The 18,994-nt window shown below is 40.6% G+C and overlaps 1 protein-coding gene across 4 annotated transcripts in view; it reads left to right on the top strand.

Annotated features, from left to right (window-relative positions):
• Nucleotides 1–18,994, top strand: part of sptbn1 (spectrin, beta, non-erythrocytic 1) — a 340,000-nt gene that overhangs the window by 159,426 nt on the left and 161,580 nt on the right. Inside the window, exon 1 of one of the 4 annotated variants that reach the window (XM_068044927.1) lies at nucleotides 8,936–9,420. The exons of the other annotated variants lie outside the window; for them this stretch is intronic. Coding sequence (XP_067901028.1) covers nucleotides 9,312–9,420 — 109 coding nt within the window. The 5' untranslated portion in view covers nucleotides 8,936–9,311. Of the gene's footprint in view, nucleotides 1–8,935; nucleotides 9,421–18,994 lie in introns of those variants that run through there. 4 annotated transcript variants of the gene reach the window in all.

The following is an 18,994-nucleotide window of genomic DNA, read 5'->3' as shown; positions in this document are numbered from 1 at the left end:
CCACTTCTCTCGACCCCTCCACTGTTGCAAAATTATCTGACTGATTATCTGACATCCAGTGCTGGATGAGCAGAAATTTCCTCCAATTAAATATTGGGAAGACTGAAACCATTTTTTTGATCCCTGCTCCAAACTCCATTCCCTGGGTACCGACTTCATCCCTCTCCCTGGCAACAGTCTGAGATTAAGCCAGTCTGTTGGCAACCTTGGTGTCATATTTGACCCCGAGATGAGCTTCCGACCTCGTATTCGTTCCATCATTAAGACTGCTTATTTCTACTTCCGTAACGTTGCCAGACTTCGCCTGTGCCTCTGCTCATCTGCTGCTGAAACCCTCAGTCATTACCTCTAGAGTTGACTATTGAAACGCACTCCTGGCTGGTCTCCCACATTCTACTCTCTGTAAACTTGAGGTCATCCAAAACTCTGCTACCCATGTCTTAACTCGCACCAAGTCCCATTCCCCTATCAACTCTGTGACCTACATTGGACCCTGGTCAAGCAACTTGATATTCATGATTTTAAAATTCGCATCCTTGCTTTCAAATCCCTCCATGGCCTCGCCCCCTCCCTATCTCTGTAATCTCCTCCAGCCCCAAAATCCTCCAAGCTATCTGTGCTCCTTTAATTCTGGCCTCATATGCATCCCTGCTTTTAATTTCTCCACCATTGGAGGCCGCGCCTTCATTTGCCGAGGCTCTAATCTCTGGAATACCCTCCCTAGACCTCTCTGCATCTCCACCTCACTTTCCTGCTTTAAGACACTCCTTTAAAACCTTCATCTTCGACCAAGCTTTTGGTTATTTGACCTAACATCTCCTTTTGTGGCTTGGTGTCATATTTTGTTTCATAATGCTCCTTTGAAGTGCCTTGGGATGTTTTATTACGTTAAAGGTGCTTTATAAATAAAAGTTATTGTCATTGAAAGCATGCTGTAGTTATGAAGGACATGCGTTAATGTATACTTTCTGCATTCACCTTTGAAAGTCTGCCAGTGTTCATAGTAATGAAGGAGCAACATGCATGTATATTTCATGGTGTAAAATATTAACTGCAGAAAATTTAAGTAGCATTTAATGGTAAGGCCACCAGCTCCTGATTCATAGGTCTCGCATAGCGGGCAGCAATCCCTAAATAGACTTGACAGATTCCTTAAAGCTGGCAGCTGTTTATATCTAGTAAAACCGTCTTTGTAGCCATTGGCCGTAGTGAGAATGTGTCTTTAGCCGTGGACTCAGTACATTTCACTTCGGAATTGCGACTGGCTAAATGAGACCTGTCTTCCAGAAGGTGGTGATACCCCACTAACACCAAGGTAAAAGCATCTATACTTGGTCAAAATTTCTCTTAAATATTGCAACTATAGTACTGCAAAAGTAAGTTGAGTGATATTCTCTGAAAACTGGGCTTAGGTGCAACTTTTAATTGTACAATTAATCTACAGTCAGTCTGCGAGATGTAATGTAGAAACATTTGCCTTTTTTATCCTAACAGTTTTCTTTGCTTATGCACTTTCTCTTTTCCTCTCGTCTGTTCTAACTTCGTATACATCTTCTGTTATGCATAATTGTTCTTCAACGTGTGCCTGCCTGTATGCACAGTTTCAATAAACATTCACTGAGAACCAGAGCAGTTGAGGGGAAAAGAAGCTACACTCAATCTGCTCTTAAATAATGAGCTCAAATGAATGCAATAGAAGACTGGTTTTAACAATGTGCATCCAATGGAAACGGCAGCTGGGCAGGTAAAATGACCACAGTGACTCACCACTGTAATCCCACTGCTCTCCCATGGGTAGGAATTTTAACTGCTCTTTTGATCAGGCAAGTGAGACATCTGCCAGAAGGCAGTGGGGTCCTGCTTTAAATATGGCATAATTGGAGCTTGATCTGCAACTTTAACCTCAGGCCTGGTCTGATGGCAAACAGATCTGGAGCCAGAAGAGGCCCAGAAAGGTGAGTGAATTTATTTGTTTTTTCTTGGTTTCCTTGTGAGCTAAGAAGAGCAGGAGTGCTTCTTTGGGCCCCAAAAGCAAACCATGGGCTTCCTCAGCTTTGGGCATTCCTTCCTCTATCATGATCACTATGCCTTCCAATGCCCCACCCCACCATTACTTACCTGCTGCCAGGAACTGCTCTGTCAGGACCCGGTGGCGTCCAACCACTGAGTTGTGCTGCGACCTGCTGGTAGGCTATTCCTTCCCAACAGGTGTGACATTTCACACTTGTGCCATTACAACCTAACCAACTGTGCTTGCTTCACTTACCGCCTGCTCACATCCTGTACCCATCCCATCCATGTCTGGAGTTTTCCATTTAACATGAGCAGTGCTACAGGAAGCCAGCTAATAAGCAATTAAATTCAGAGACCCAACATCAAATGAGAAGTTTTTCAGATCTAGGTGTCCCAGTGTATCCTGCCGAAATGTTCCGTTGTGACAATACTCACTGACTCATTCAGACAAGCTATTGCTTCATCTTTAAGTAATTGCAGTACTTCTGTCGGTTATGCCTATGAAATGTTTATAGTAAATAGTTGAAAACTCCTTTTAAACAAGTGATGGTCATCTCATACAAACTGTTTTAGCTTCTACTGTCCTAATTAATTAATTTCAATCCTTGAAAGGATCAAGAATGAGAGGGCACAGACTTAGAGTAATGGGTAAGAGAAGCAAAAGTGACATGAGGAAAACCTTTTTCATGCAGCGAGTGGTTAAGGTCTGGAATGTGCTGCCTGAGAGTGTGGTGAAAGCAGGTTCAATTGAAGCATTCAGAAGGAAATTCGACTGTTATATGAAAAGGAAGAATGTGCAGGGTTACAGGGAGAAGGCAAGGGAATGGTACTAACTGAATTGCTCTTTAGGAGAGCTGGTGCGGGCATGATGGGCCGAATGGCTGCCTTCTGTGCTATAACAATTCTGAGATTCTGTGAATTAATTGTCAAATATTTTCTTTTTAGTTGTATTTGGATATTTCAAAAAAACATTTTCTTTCTTGCTGCCTTTCATCCGATGAGTGGATTTTTGTTCAACAGTCATGGTTTAATAAAAGGGAGATTCTTTTATCTCCCAGAAAATGATAATTCTACGTTGATCTTGGAGGTAATAAGAGGTAGAAATTAGTTTATGCCAACCTACAAGGGTTGATCGCTGTGCCAAAACGGGTATGCCCAGGGCCCATCCCACAATGACTCTCAAGCCGCATTTACATCAGACTAGTGAGCTGCAAGGTAGCCCCAGATATCTCGCGAGCAAAGACCATTTGGATTTTGAGCCACTGCCAAAGATGCAGGTCAGTAATAAAAAAGGGGAGAGCCATCATGAAGTGGGGAAGAGGAGAGGGGGTGGCCATTGGCAGCCCGTAGTTCTAATGTGGATGTAGAAGGAGCACTCCTGCACTTCCCAGCTCCACATTCAGGTAAGTGTATTTTTTTAAACTACCTTTTCAGTGCCTTTAAGGACTGCTGGTTAGGCTGGATATGGACCTGGTTTTCCAGAATGAAGCCGGCCCAACACCTCCCGTGTTCAGGGAAAACAATTTTGGTAAAGAAGCCCACCGTGGCACCCATTTTATGTATTTTATGTATCTGTAAAACAGGTACTAAGTCATCAAATTTCTCAGCTTAATTGTCTGAATTGGATGTTGAATTTACTTTAAGTTTAAATCTTACTTGTGAATTAAGTGCACTGCTCACAGTTAATAGTTTAAACAGATCTCACACAGAAGAACTCGTGAAGTGAACCCATAAAATGTCTATGTGTACCACAATATGTTAAGTCCCAAAAGTTTTTGTGTTTCTCTTTCAGATGCGGTATGGTTTTATATTTTATTTCACATTTCCAATATTCATGGTTTTTCTTTTTATCTCTGTTAAATAAATTGATTACTTTTTATTAAAGGGAAAAAGAACCCTTGAAGGATGGCACATGAGGACCTTGTGATTGACCAGAATTATTATTGTATGGGCATGGAGCCAGAGGAAATGGGCGAGGTACTAAATGAGTACTTTGCATCAGTATTCACCAAAGAGAAGGACTTGGTGGATGATGAGTCTAGGGAAGGGACTGTAGATAGTCTGGGTCATGTCGATATCAAAAAGGAGGAGGTGTTGGGCATCTTGAAAAGCATTGGTAGATAAGCCCCCAGGGCCTGATGGGATCTACCCCAGAATACTGAGGGAGGCAAGGGAAGAAATTGCTGGGGCCTTGACAGAAATCTTTGTATCCTCATTGGCTACAGGTGAGGTCCCAGAGGACTGGAGAATAGCCAATGTTGTTCCTTTGTTTAAGAAGGGTAGCAAGGATAATCCAGGAAATTAAAGGCCGGTGAGCCTTACGTCAGTGGTAGGGAAATTATTGGAGAAGATTCTTTGGGACATGATTTACTCCCATTTGGAAACAAATGGACTTATTAGCGAGAGGCAGCATGGTTTTGTGAAGGGGAGGTCGTGTCTCACTACCTTGATCGAGTTTTTTGAGGAAGTGACGAAGATGATTGATGAAGGAAGGGTAGTGGATGTTGTCAACATGGACTTTAGTAAAGCCTTTGACAAGGTCCCTCATGCCAGACTGGTACAAAAGGTAAAGTCACACGGGATCAGAGGTGAGCTGACAAGATGGATACAGAACTGGCTTGGTCATAGAAGACAGAGGGTAGCAGTGGAAGGGTGCTTTTCTGAATGGAGGGCTGTGACTGGTGGTGTTCTGCAGGGATCAGAGCTGGGACCTTTGCTGTTTGTAGTATATATAAATGATTTGGAGGAAAATGTAGCTGATCTGATTAGTAAGTTTGCGGATGACACAAAGGTTGGTGGAGTTGCGGATAGTGATGAGGATTGTCAGAGGATACAGCAGGATATAAATTGGTTGGAGACTTGGGCGGAGACATGGCAGATGGAGTTTAATCTAGACAAATGTGAGGTAATGCATTTTGGAAGGTCTAATGCAGGTGGGAAGTATACAGTAAATGGCAGAACCCTTAGGAGTATTGACAGGCAGAGAGATCTGGGTATACAGGTCCACAGATCACTGAAAGTGGCAACGCAGGTGGATAAGGTAGTCAAGAAGGCATACGGCATGCTTGCCTTCATCAGTCGGGGCATAGAATATAAAAATTGGCAAGTCATGCTGCAGCTGTACAGAACCTTAGTTAGGTCACACTTGGAATATTGCGTACAATTCTGGTCGCCACACTTCCAGAAGGATGTGGAGGCTTTGGGGAGGGTACAGAAGAGGTTTACCAGGATGTTGCCTGATCTGGAGGGTATTGGCTATGAGGAGAGGTTGGATAAACTCCTGATTTTTTTTCACTGGAACGATTGAGGTGGAGGGGCGACACGATAGAGGTTTACAAAGTTATGAGCGGCATGGACAGAGTGGATAGCCAGGGTGGAAGAGTCAGTTACTAGGGACATAGGTTTAAGGTGCAAGGGGCAAAGTTTAGAGGGGATGTGTGAGGCAAGTTTTTTTTTTTTTTTTTACACAGACAATGGTGAGTGCCTGGAACTTGCTGCCGGGAGAGGTGGTGGAAGCAGGTATGATAGCGATGTTTAAGAGGCATCTTGACAAATACATGAAAAGTATGGGAATAGAGGGATACGGTCCCCGGAAATGCAGAAGGTTTTAGTTTAGACAGGCATCAAGATTGGCGCAGGCTTGGAGGGCCGAATGGCCTGTTCCTGTTCTGTACTGTTCTTTGTTCTTTGTATGACAGTAGTAATCAAAAATTGGCACTTTATTCAGTAAGAGAAAAATTAGATTATAATGTTTTTCTGACTACAGCTGTGGTTATCTGCTTTTTTTGGTAATGCAAAATATAAATATAATAGAGCATTTTAATCCTTAAGAAAAACCTGTACCAATTGTACTGAGGTTATCCAATGCTTCTAATGTAGACCAACTTCTTTCATTATATACCTGTATGTTAAGAAGCTAAAATTATCCATTTATTATGAAGAAATCCTTTTGTAAAAGTATTGAACACAATGCCCCACATTTCTTGGGTTTCAAAAATGTAGTCAGAAAACTTAAAGGCCAAATCCTATATTGAAGTAAACACTGAAAGACATCAATGTATTTTTGGCATGTGTTTTAATTAATGCCCATGTTCGCTTCTCTTCTCACCAGTGCAATATATGTTCTGCATTTCGGAAAGCAGATGCCTTCCTCTGTTACCCTCTATGGAATTGCATGAGATTTTTTGAAGCAGTTTGTTACATATATGCCAAAGGACAAATATGATAACTAGGTCAATACCCCGCTTCTACTTTGTTTTCTTTCAAGCATTCCAAACCGCACAGGTACCTGCATTAACAAAGTTTGTTAAGATCAGTCTCGACTCAGTGGTAGCACTCTCCCCACTTAGTCAGAAGGTTGAGAGTCCGAGTTCCACTCCAGAGACTTGAGTACCATTGTCTACGCTGATACTTCAGTGCAGTACTGTTGGAAATGCTGTCGTTTGGATGAGATGTTAAACCGAGGTCCTATCTGCCCTTTCAGGTGAATAGAAAAGATCCTATGTCACTATTCCAAGAAAAGTTGGGGGATGTCCCTGGTGTCCTGGCCAATATTTATCCCTTAAACAATATTACTAAAACTGATTATCTGGTCATTGCTGGTTGTGGGACCTTGCTGTGGGTAAATTAGCTGCCATGGTTTTCCCTAAATTACAACAGTGACTACACTTCAAAAAGTACTTAATTGACTAAAGTGCTTTGGGACATCCTGAGGTTGCAAATGATGCTATATAAATGCATATTCTTTTATCCTTTTGTTTTACAAAATTGTCTCACCATACTCAACGATCACTCTCTTGCATCTGAATCTGAAGGCCTAGAGTTCAAACCTCACTCTAGGCTTTAAGCATATAATCTTGGCCAGCATTTCAGTGCACTACTGAGGGTGTGCTACATGGTCATTACCACTGTCTTCCATATGAGGCATTAAGCCAGGGCCTTGTCTGCCTGTTTGCTTAGATTTAAAAGATTCCATGACACTATTACAAGAAGGATGGGGGTGTTCTCCCTATGTCCTCAACAACATTAATCTCTTAATTTAAATTAGCAAAGCAGAGTAACTGGTCATTTTGCTATGTGCAAATTGGCTTCTATGTTTTACACTTTTTAAAATAAAAGTAATTAATTGGTTGTGGAGCACTTTGAAATGTCTTGAAGGCGTAAAAGAAGTTTGTTCTTTACTGTATAGGCATTAAATATTTATTCAGTCTTAACAATATGTTCTTTTACAGCTGGTGCAAAGCTAGCAATTTATTTTTATTTAGCACATTTTGTTTAGTTTGTTAATTGCTGTATCAGGTGATTATATTCTGTTTGAGTTTGCACCTTTTAAAATTATACATTTTTGTGTGTGGGAATTTTGATTCTTAACAGAATGAGATATGTTAACATTGGAAAATGGAGCCCTTTTCCAACACTTCTAGATTGAATGTAAAGCCTTTTCTGCTATGGCTCAACAATGTGCCACAGTCCCAAAATCAGAAGAACATGTCCTGTTGCAATGGGTCACATTTTTCCATTTCCCACACCTGTCACCCTGTGATTTCCTAGCTTTTTCATTGTGCAAGATCCATTCTAAAGACCAGTTTTCCTGGCAACAGGTTTCATTGAATCTCAATAGTCCTAAATTCGGCTTCAAGCCTGCTGTGCGAATGCCACACTTTGGGAACCAGAGGGAAGAGCATTGGTTTCATGCAATGTGAAAGCAATTTTTGAGTAAGGTGTACAATTAGTTCCTATTTAGGCATAGTTTTACGTTATGCCTGTACCCCAAGGAATTGGGTGGAAACTAGCCAGAACTTATTTTCCATGGGGCTTTTATACCACAGACATACAAGAATCTCAACCCATCGCTCTGGGCTGGATTTCAACCCTGAACCCAGATGTGAAAGGCAACTGAACTACCCCAGCTCCTTGGGAAAAAAGGCAATACTTTTTAAATATGAACAGACTGTTGTAAGACGACAGCAACTTAAGTCTTCAGAACATAATATAAAAGTGTTTTCTGTAAATGCTGAATTTCATTATTGTTTTCTGTTCACATTCCTGTCATTGTACACAATAACATGGATAGATTTTTATTGTGGAATTAGGATGGATGGGTCCAAAAAAGGTTAGAAAATGGGATTGCTGTGTAAAGAGAGGCAGGGTACAAATTTTTGCAGGAGGGAGAAGTGAAGACTGCTTTGTTTTGTATTGAGGTAAATGAATCTTGAGCTTCGAATATACAGTTTCCTGGGGTTGTTATTTATGATTATAACGGTAGGGGTGCTGGCCACTGTATTCTGCCAATCACGATTTACATTCTGCCCCATTTTGCCGAGAGTCTCAAAAAAGCTGAAGCAATCTCGAAAGCACTACTTTGTTTCTGAAGATTTTCAATGCAATCAGTATTTTAAGGTTTAAGAATTTATCAGTTTTCATTGATGGACTGGTTGTAGCAGAACAGACTAAGACATGAGACTATGATGTGTAATCCCATTTTTAAATGATTCTAGAAGTTTGAGTAGCGTTGACATGTTTGCAATATTGTTATACGTGGAATGCAACTAAAAGGAAATTCTTCCTCCTTCCCATGTGATGGAAATCTGAGACTTTCCCGTGAGGAACTTAAACAAGCGATTATAATTCTCCCAGTTTTGAGGAGGGACCATTAGAGGAAGCACTTTATTAATTTTTGTCGCAAAAAATACACATTTTTTTTAAAGAGGAGTCTTAAAGGTTTCAATTAATCTAGAATGCGCACAAAGAACAACTGTTTTTCTAACAGTTGCTTGTTTTTTTTAACTGTTGCATACCTTTTGTTAACCCCTCTTTTTATTTTTTTGGAAATGGTACATTCCCACTCCGTGCTACCCTGATGTTAATAGTGACATCATTCAAACTGTGACTGCCTACTGCTTAAATTACAGTGCAGACTGGAGTAATGTGAAGGTGTGCTTATTGGCTTCAGAAAGGAGGAAGATTAGCTGTGGGCTTGTGTTTAGTGGGTGTGCCGTTCAGTCGTTCACTTCCTTTGAAATTTAAATCTGTTGGTTAAAGTAGTTTGGAGATTAGCTGACTGGAAGCCGGACAATCAAAAAACAATGTGACGCTGATCTATGGCTGATGCCTTTTTACACCATCAACCTATACTGCTGGGGCGTGCTGGATTTATGTTTATTTAAGAAGCTTACTATTAGGCTAGTAACACGAACGGTGGCCAGCCTTCTCTGTAAAGACTGCGGCTGACTCAATTTACGGGAGGATTACTTTCCTCCTATTTTTCACCGTATTGCACTTCAATTTATTGCTACCAAATGGAAGTGCAGAGGGCATCCAGCCTATCAGTACCATTATCTGTTGGCTTTCCTGCTCAGATGCCCTACAATTATAATCAGCTGGAAGGAAGATTCAAGCAGCTTCAAGGTAAGAATGCCAAGCCATTGTTAGTGCTGTTGCTAAGATCCCCGTGAACTCCAGTTAGCAGGTGCAGTAAGCATGTGGTGCCATTTTTTTTGTGATTTGCACTTTTAAAGTGATTTTTTTGAATAAAGAATTTGGTACCAGGTGGAAAAGATCTGAAGAATGCTAATAATTTATAATTTTAAAAAACAAAAGCTGAAATGAGCGCAACTTCTAGATTCAGAGGGATCAGATAATGCTATTTAACCTTCCACGTATTTAGCCTAAAGTGAGTTAACAAGACATTTTGGTAGCTGAGCAACTGAGAACAATAGAGGAAGAAAAGAGGGAGTGGTCGTTTTTTTAGATCTCGTGGAATTCCCAAATTTTGTCATGTCATTTAATCTTAATGGAACAAAGCTTTGCTGTCTGCTTCAGACTGTGAAAGACTCCCTTGTTCTTCAGCCACGCTTTGAAATATTTAATACTGCCACATAAATAATAAACAAGAGACAACTGAAGCCATGATAATTGTGTTCCTGATGATTTTGCCTTTGAGCTTGAAATGGCGAAAGGAGCTTTTCTTTTTCTTTTTGTCTTTCTGATTAATTTTTTTGCTGGGAGAAAGGAGGTCTAAAAAAACAATCTAGCACCTAACAGTAGGATACTTCATTGACGGAATGATCTGGAAGGCTAATGTTTTATTAGCTGAAAGAAAAACTGCTAATTATTTAAAATTTGAGCAACCAAATTGCACTATCATGTGCCTGATCCAACTGTGAAAATGTTCTCAGATGTTTCCCTGATGGCTCAGTGAGTTTATTCACTGAGTAGCTAAACCGTGTTGACAGGAAGGTTCCAGGGGTCTTCTGTAGTCTCTGGCAAATGGGCTGATCTCAGCTGAGTGTTACTGTGCTTGTAAGTTGAAGACAGAAAATCATTCAGGTTCCCATTTCTTGCTATCCAATGGCCAATAATCCCTCATGTATATTGGGGACACTTTTAAATTGTGTTAACTGTTTTGCACTTTTCAAAAAGATACAGTAGGGTATGCGTTATATTTTAGGGAAGAACTAGTTTGAGATTGGTTAATGGCATTTATACAACCAGCTAACAGATCAATCTGAATCTCTCCTTCGCCTCATGGCATATGGCTGTCTTGTACTGAACCATACTGTGCAGGAAGATCTGTAGTTCAATCCCTGGTCCGTACTGAGACCTACCTAATTTATTTTACAGGGTTGCTTCCAATAGCAAGGACAGCTTGTGAATAATGCTATAAAGTACATATGGTCTGGATGGGTACAATAACACTGTTTGCAGTTGACTGAAAATAGGGAGTGTCACTAACGGTAAAGAGTATTGTAAGTGACTACAAGAGGACATGGATAGGATAGTAGGCTGGTAAAATTGAAGTAATGTAAAGTTTAATGTGAAGAAATGTGAGTTGATACATTTTTGGAGGAAGAATAGGGAGAGGGAATATACATTAAAATTGCAAAAGGAGTAGAGGAGCAGATTACCTGCAAAACCTATCCTTGATAGAGGATGCTCAATTTGGCTTTGACAACAGGTTATTTTTGACAAACATAATTTTTTTTTTGAAGAAGTCACTGGAATGGCAGATCACGCTGATCCGCTAGATATCATACACTTGGATTTCCAAAAGATTGCTTTAAAGTGCCACATATTGAGAGGAGGTGGTGGCGTAGCGGTAGTGCCACTGGACTAGTAATGCAGAGGCCCAGCCTAGTGCTCTGGGGACATGAGTTCAAATCCCACCATGGGAAATGGTAAAATTGGAATTCAATTAATAAATCTGCAGTTTAAAAAACGCTAGTCTAATGGTGACCATGAAACCATTGTCGATTGTTGTAAAAACCCATCTGGTTCACTAATATCCTTTAGGGAAGGAAATCTGCTGTCCTTACCTGGTTTGTCCTACATGTGACTTCAAACCCACAGCAATGTGGTTGACTCGTAACTGCCCTCTGAAATGGCCTAGCAAGCCATTAGGGCAATTAGGGATGGGGCAATAAGTGCTGGCCTAGCCAGTGATGCCCACATCCCATGAACGAATTTTTTAAAATCATGTCTCGTACCCAAGGATTCAATGGTGTGTCTGCTGCTTTTGCATTTATTAACAAATTGGAGCAGGGGATAAATAGTGCAGTTATTAAATTCATGAATGATACTATATTTTGCAGTAGAGTCAAGACTTTAGAAAAGGAATTAAATTATAGCTTGCAACTGGATATAGATAATTTGGGGAAGTGAGCTCAAGGTTGTCAGATGTCTTTCTTTGTAGATGAGTGTTCTTTTAAGTATCAAGTGTAACATTTATGGGCAGGCTAAAGATAACTGGAAGGGAGATATGAGAGTAGGATTGACCAGTCTATAAAGGTTCCAGCTCCTTGTTGCACAGCTGCAGCCAAAACAGACAGGACCCTGGAATGTAGTGCCTGCACTGTTCAGTATAAAACTAGGGCTACAATAGTAGTTATTTAATGCTTTGGGGGGATTTTCTCATTTTGAGAAGTGTGTACCATGTTGGTTCCCAAGGTAGGCTCCAAAAAAGGTATTGCAAAGGACACCAAGCATGAACCCTCACCCCCACCCCAGTACATTGAGTTTATGGAGATAGACATTGTGCTATGGTTTTGGATTCACTAGTGATGTGTAGGCTAAGAGGGAATCTGTATCGGGCCTTTGAAATTATTACACAATCAATAAAATACATGTGGATAGATTGTTGCAGCAATGCGGCCAAGAAGAACTGGAGACCAACTAATTAAATTGAGAAAGCAGGGAACCAAGTTGAATGTGCGGAAGCTTGATTTTGCTCAGAGGATGATTGATTTATGGAGCAAAGTGGAGAGCTTAAAGGGAGGACTGACTCCTTCCAGTCCCATAAGAAGGTGTAGATACATTTATGGAAAACTACAAATCATAGCGGAAGGAAGGATTATTTTGGGCAATGACCAATGGGTTACAGCTTCCTTGGGCTTGTCTGATTGTCTTTGAGGGATCGGAGAGGAATTTTTGGAAGAGATTTAGTGAATTTTTCAACTCCCAGGAGGTAGTGAGGAAGAAAAGGTGGTGATACAGGCATGAGTCCAGTAAGAAATAAAGCAAGCGTGTACAAACATTAAGGGCATTTCTCATCCTGAGTATGTAACAGACCAAGATAGAGTTAGAGAATCGAATATATAGATCTTTGAAATGCTGATGAAGTCAACTTAAATATGGGAACCTAGATTTTATAAATAGGTACATGAGTACAAAAACAATGAGATGACGCTAAATCTATATAAATCATTGATTAGGCTGCAGTTTTTGGAGTATTACTTAAGATTGAAGAGAGGGTACAGAAGAAATTCACTGAGATGACACAAAGGATCAGATGCTTCAATTATGAGGAGAAACTGGATCTCTTTTCATGGCACAAAAAGTTAAGAGGAGATCTGACTCAGGTGTTCAAAATTGAGAGGTTTAGATAAGATAAATAGTTGTTTCCCAATATTCACTCATGAAGTGAGTTGCTAATTGGAGGTTACAAATTTAAGATCATCTCCAAAGGATAAAAGGAGAGATTAGAAGAATATTTCTTCACACAGATTTGTTAGGACATGGAATGCCTTACCACAAATAGTGGCAGGAGCTTTTGAAAGAGAAGTAGATGAGGATATGAAAAAGAAAAAAAAGCATATGGGGAAAGGATCAGATGGAAATATGTTCATAGTTCTTACGTTATGAGCACAGGTGTGGCGGGCTGTATAAGTCTTGATTTTAATGGCCCAACCTTGTGCTATCAGAGACACCAAGCACACGTTCTCCATTCCCTTCCCCTGTACTCTCCTTTTCCCTTTTTCTCCACTCCTTATTTTTGTGTTCTTGCTCACTCTTATACACACTGTCTCTCATTTTCGCTCACACTTGCACTCTTCCCTGTCCTGAAATGACTGCAAGAAAGAAATGACACATTTCACGTCTTAAATCTCTCAAAATGCTGTGCAATCAATGAAGTACTTTTGAACTGTAGCTATTTTTATGTGGGAGCAAACATAACCAGATTGCACATAGCAAGGTCCAACAGCAGATGAGATGGATGACCACTTCTTGTTTTGTGGAGGGATGTGTTGGCCAGGATACCAGGAGAACTCCTAGGTGCCCTGGGGTCCTTTTATGTGCACTTAGGGCAGACAGGACCTCAGTTTAGTTTCTTATCTCAAAAGCCGTATATCTGACAATGTGGCACATTCTTTCAGTACTGCACTGAAGTTTCTACCTAGATTGTGTTCAAATTCTGGAGTAGGTCTCAACCCACAACTTTTTAACTCAAAATATGAGTGTGTGACCACTATGTCAAGCTGATAGGAGAGTTGAAGGTCCAGAATGCGGCTATGCTGTGTCGAGTTTAGGTAAAACGATGAATTGAAGTTATAACTGGGACTGGCTCCACACAGGACATACAGCAGAAAAAAGGCTGTCTGGAAGGACTGTAACCTGAAGAGGAGGAGGAAAAGGAATTAATTTATTCCACATAAAACTGTGAAATATTTTAAAAAGGAAGGATTAAAAAAAGTCACCCCAAATTTCCTCAAACTCCTAAAGACACATTTCATGTAAGCTATCCGTGTTTTCTAAATCAGTACATCCTTGTTGTGAACTGCAGATTTTGAAATGAGCTTTGAGCAGGGAATGAATCTTGGGTCAGTGGCATTGGTCCACATTAATTTGACAGTGTTTGTACAATTAACTTTTATTTGCAGAGATCAGAAATTTCTGACAGTCAAGACTTCTGTGCATTTCAAGCAGTTGAATTTAGTGCTCTGGAACCAGAACATTACATCTCAGAAACAGATCATTCAGCCCATCAAATCTGCTCCAGTATTTATTTTAATCTGAGTCACCCAGTCTTCTCTCACTCTTTCCCTACAGTCTTCAATATTTCTCCTTCCCAAGCAACTTACTAATTATTATTAAAACTCTGGATCAATAACAGCTCGAGAAAGAAAATTCCACATTTTACTCACTGTCTTTTAAAGATTTTTTAAACTTCCCCTTTAAAGAGTCTAAATGAGTTACAGAAGCAAATGGATCTGGGGATACAGATACACAAATCAATAAAGTAGCGACATGGGTTAATAACGTCATAAAAATGCGATAATTTCTAGAGGAATAGAATTGAAAAGCAGAAATATTACGTCAGACTTATATAGGACCTTAATTAGACCACACTTGGGAGTACTGAAAGTGGCAACACAGGTAGACAGGGTGGTGAAGAAGGCGTATGGCACGCTTGCCTTCATCGGCCGAGGCATTGAGTACAAGAGTTGGGACGTCATGTTACAGTTGTACATAACGTTGGTTAGGCCGCACTACAGGAAAGATGTGATTAAGCAAGAGAGGGTGCAGCAAAGATTCACAAGGATGTTGCCTGGTTTGGAGGGCTTGAGTTATAAAGAGAGATTGGATAGGCTGGGTCTGTTTTCCCTGGAGCGAAGGAGGCTGAGAGGGGACATGATAGAGGTATATAAAATTATGAGAGGCATAGATAAGGTAGATAGCTAAAGTCTGTTTCCCATGGTAGGGGTGACTAAAATTAGAGGGCATAGATTTAAGGTGAGAGGGAGGAGGTTTAAAGGGGATCAAAGGGGTAAATTTTTCACACAAAGAACAGTGGGTACCTGGAATGAGCTGCCTGAGGAGGTGGTGGAGGCAGGAACAGTAGCGACATTTAAGAGGCATCTGGACAGGTACTTGAATGAGCAAGGCATAGAGGGATATGGAATTAATGCAGGCCGGTGGGATTAGTATAGATGGGCATTATGGTCGGCATGGACGCGGTGGGCCGAAGGTCCTGTTCCTATGCCGTACGACTCTATGACTCTACTGTGAACAGTCCTGGTCTCCATATTATTAAAAAAGGTCGAGGCACTGGAAAAGGTGTTAAAATATTTACACTGATGGTACCAGAACTGAATGGTTATGCTTATCAGAAAAGACTGAACAGGCTGGGGCTCTTTGCTCTGTGAAAGTGAAGTCTCAGGGGTGACCTGATGGAGGTGTTTAAAATTATGAAAGGGTCTGATAGGGTAGACACAGAGAGGATGTTTCTACTTGCAGCGGTTCCAAAACTAGGGGTCATAAATATCCGATATCACCCATAAATCCAATAAATAATTCAGAAGAAATTTCTTTACCCAGAGAGTGGTTAGAATGTAGAACTCGCTAGCACAAGGAGTAGACAAGAAGGCAAATAGCATAAAGACATTTAAGGGGAAGCTAGATAAGTACATGAGAGAGAAAGGAATAGAAGGATATGCTGGTCGGTTGAGATGAAGTAAGGTGGGAGAGGCTCATGTGAAGGATAAATACAGACACACACTAGTTGAACTGAATTACCTGTTTCTGTACAATAAATTCTATGTAAAATCTCCTTTGTTGTAAGAGGCATCCAACCTTTTCTTACCAGCTGGATTGTCTCAAGCAATTGACAAACTTGTGAAGAGTGTCTGCTGTGGCTCACTAGGTAGCACTCTCACTTCTGAGTCACGAGGTCCTGGGTTCAAGTCCCACTGCAGGACTTGAGCACAAAAATCAAGGTTGGCACTCTTCAGCAATACTGAGGGCGTGCTGCATTGTCAGTGGTACTGTTTTTCAGATGAGACATTAAACCGAGGCCCCATCTGCCCTCTCAGGTGGGTGTAAAATGATCCCGTGGCAATATTTCGAAGAAGAGCAGGGGAGTTATCCCCAGTGTCCTGGCCAATATTTATCCCTCAGTCAACATCACAAAAACAGATTATTTGGTCATTATCACATTGCTGTTTGTGGGAGTTTCTGTGTGCCGAACTGGCTGCCGCATTTCCTACATTATGACTGTGACTACACTTTCCAAAAAAAAGTACTTCATTGGCTGTAATGTGCTTTGAGATGTATGGTGGTAGTGAAAGGTGCTATGTAAATGCAAGTTTTTTTTCTAATTGTGCACAAACAAATCAAGTATTCAGTTCCCTTGGCGTTGTTTGTTTCCCATAGGAAACAATTCTGTAGTGTGATTGGGCTGACAGTTTTCAATCTTTACAATCTCTCAACTTTGACTGCAATTGCCTAAAACAGACAGTGTACATCTGGTGCTTGAACCTAACTGTTAAAGTACACATTGCCTGCTGTGCCTTTTAAGCTGTAAAATATAGATTGAAAAAATGTTACCTTTCGATGAAATCTTTGTTACTGTCTAATTAACTCAGCTTGTAGCACATCAGTGTAATAGCTAGTAAGTTGAAACAACATTTCTATGCAAAAGTTGAGATGGAGTCAATCATGGGTGAATTGCATCATATTCCTCATCAACAACAGTGGCCATTGTAGAAAAGCCCTGTCAATGTCAGACGCTGTGTATTTTTACAAGAGGATTACTGAGGATGCCCTGAAAGGAAACGTGCATCCTTTTTGAATAGTTCAGTAAATAAAAAAAAAGACGCTTGGGTATTATGTGGATGGAGGTGGTTAACATATAGCCTCTTGCCTTTTCAGAATTTTTTTTTCTAGTTAGTTATGTTCCTGTAGTTTCCTTCACCTCTGACCCTTTCCGTTATTTTTTTAAAAATATGTAACATGCTATTCTTCTTCAGGAAAATGTGGAGAGTCCTACCCAGATGTTATCGATGCTGTTGCTGTTTGACCTGTCAGGAAGTCGCCTCAGTAAAGTAGGAAGGAAACTGAACCTACTTCCTGGGAATGATGTACTAGCATGTTGAGATCCAGAATTGTTTCTAATTAGAGAGTAATCCAGCCCCCAGTCAACAATATAACAATCCCAAAGTGGTCATGTTTGGTCTTGTAGAGATTTAGTTTGGGTTCCAGATTCTGTGCCCATCATATGTGTGGAATTTTATAATGATTCAACTTAGCAAGTTTAGCGCCGATGCAAAGCCAAAACCTTCTTATGTTGGCATTAAATTTAATTAACATGGGTGTGAAGGTCCAATCTATCTAAAATGAAGCATGATGAGAACTGCCTGCTCCAGTAGCCTAATTCTTCGATTTTTTTTTTCCATTGTCAAATCAGGCATTTGTTGAATTTACATCACAAATGCTATGTCAATGCAAAACAAACTGCTTTGCACGACAACTAAAGTTGTTGTGAAAATATGCATTTAATGGTGTCAGTTTATTAAAAGAAAAGCAGTGAATGTATTTTTAGTGAGGTAAATATCAAAGTAACTTTGATTAGGAAACCTTAGTTCTTCCGCCCAAGAAACAGTTACTAACCACAGTGACATAATGACACATGTTCAAATTCAGGCACACATATTGCCATTGCCTGACAGTTAGATGGAACATATTACAACTATGAATAATTGCATAATTATGGAATGCCATCGATGATGATTGCAGCCCAGATTTCACCCCTCCCTCGAGGAAGAAAACATAGGGAATTCTTAAGGAAAAAGTAAGTATGTGGACCCTTAAGGAACATATCAAAGTGCTTCATGGGCGTTATATTTGAAATGCAGTGACTGGTATGTAGAGAAATAAGACAGCCATTCTGCACACAACCATATCCTACAAGTAATAGTTGTATAAATTTCCATTGTATGTATTTCAGATGATGTTGGCTGAGAGAGAAATTTTGGCCCACGCTGGAAGAACTTCCAACTTTTTAATAGCCTCTTGGGTTTTTGATGTAGACCTTGAACTATTGGAACAGTATATGGGGTGTTGATTTTTAATGTTGGATCTATTTTTCAAAGTTGTGCGAGAGCACTGCTTTGAAAGTGCACTTTACAGTGGACTCTTGACTGTACATTCACACTCCATGGCTGTGAAATTTGGCTCCATAGCATCCATAGTTTTGGTGCTACAGGTGTTGTTTTGGAACCAAAATGGCGTACACACTTTCACATGCATTGGAGCCATCTTAGTGTGGGCATTAAGCGTGTGTACCGGAAGTATACAGAGTAAGCAGATCGTGACATCAGACTGTGTAATGCTGATTTGACGCCAGCACTGCCATTTTCCACCTCATCGCTCCAGCTAACGTCGTTTCTTAAACACACAAATCTGAACACTCAGCAGCCGGAAGGAACCCCCACCAATACTAGTTAAAGGGATCATCATCAACTTGCATATTAGTTGCTGATTAATCTTTATTGGCCCTGTTTGAGCTTGAGGAAATGTTTGGCGTTTGGAAGAGTTGGTTAAAGTTGGTGAAGTGTGCAGGGAGTGGTGCTGTAAATGGAAAAGGCCTTGGTTGTGACTGCAAGGGTTCTTGGCACACCATTTACTTCAAGTCATGGGTGCTATAGTTGCAGTTCCCCTTGAGCTGTATTATAAGAGTGAAATGGAGCAGAGGCAAAAAAGAAGTGGACAAGCTGCTCGCAAAGGGAGGAGGAGAAGAAGGGGGACGCCTTATCCGATTAGGGTCTTTTGGTTGCACTTCTCTTACCTCCACCTAAGCCAGGAGCAGTGTGTGCATCATCTGCGCTTTACAAAGAAGGTACTCGCAGAGCTCTGCCACCTCTTGCAACCAGACATGCAACTTCGGAGCAGGGCAGTGGCTGTGAAGGTGACTATGGCCTTGAATTTC

The sequence above is a fragment of the Heterodontus francisci genome, chromosome 13 (assembly GCF_036365525.1).
Source record: "Heterodontus francisci isolate sHetFra1 chromosome 13, sHetFra1.hap1, whole genome shotgun sequence".
NCBI classification, from domain to species: Eukaryota; Metazoa; Chordata; class Chondrichthyes; order Heterodontiformes; family Heterodontidae; genus Heterodontus; species Heterodontus francisci.
This window is presented reverse-complemented; position numbering and strand designations above follow the sequence as displayed.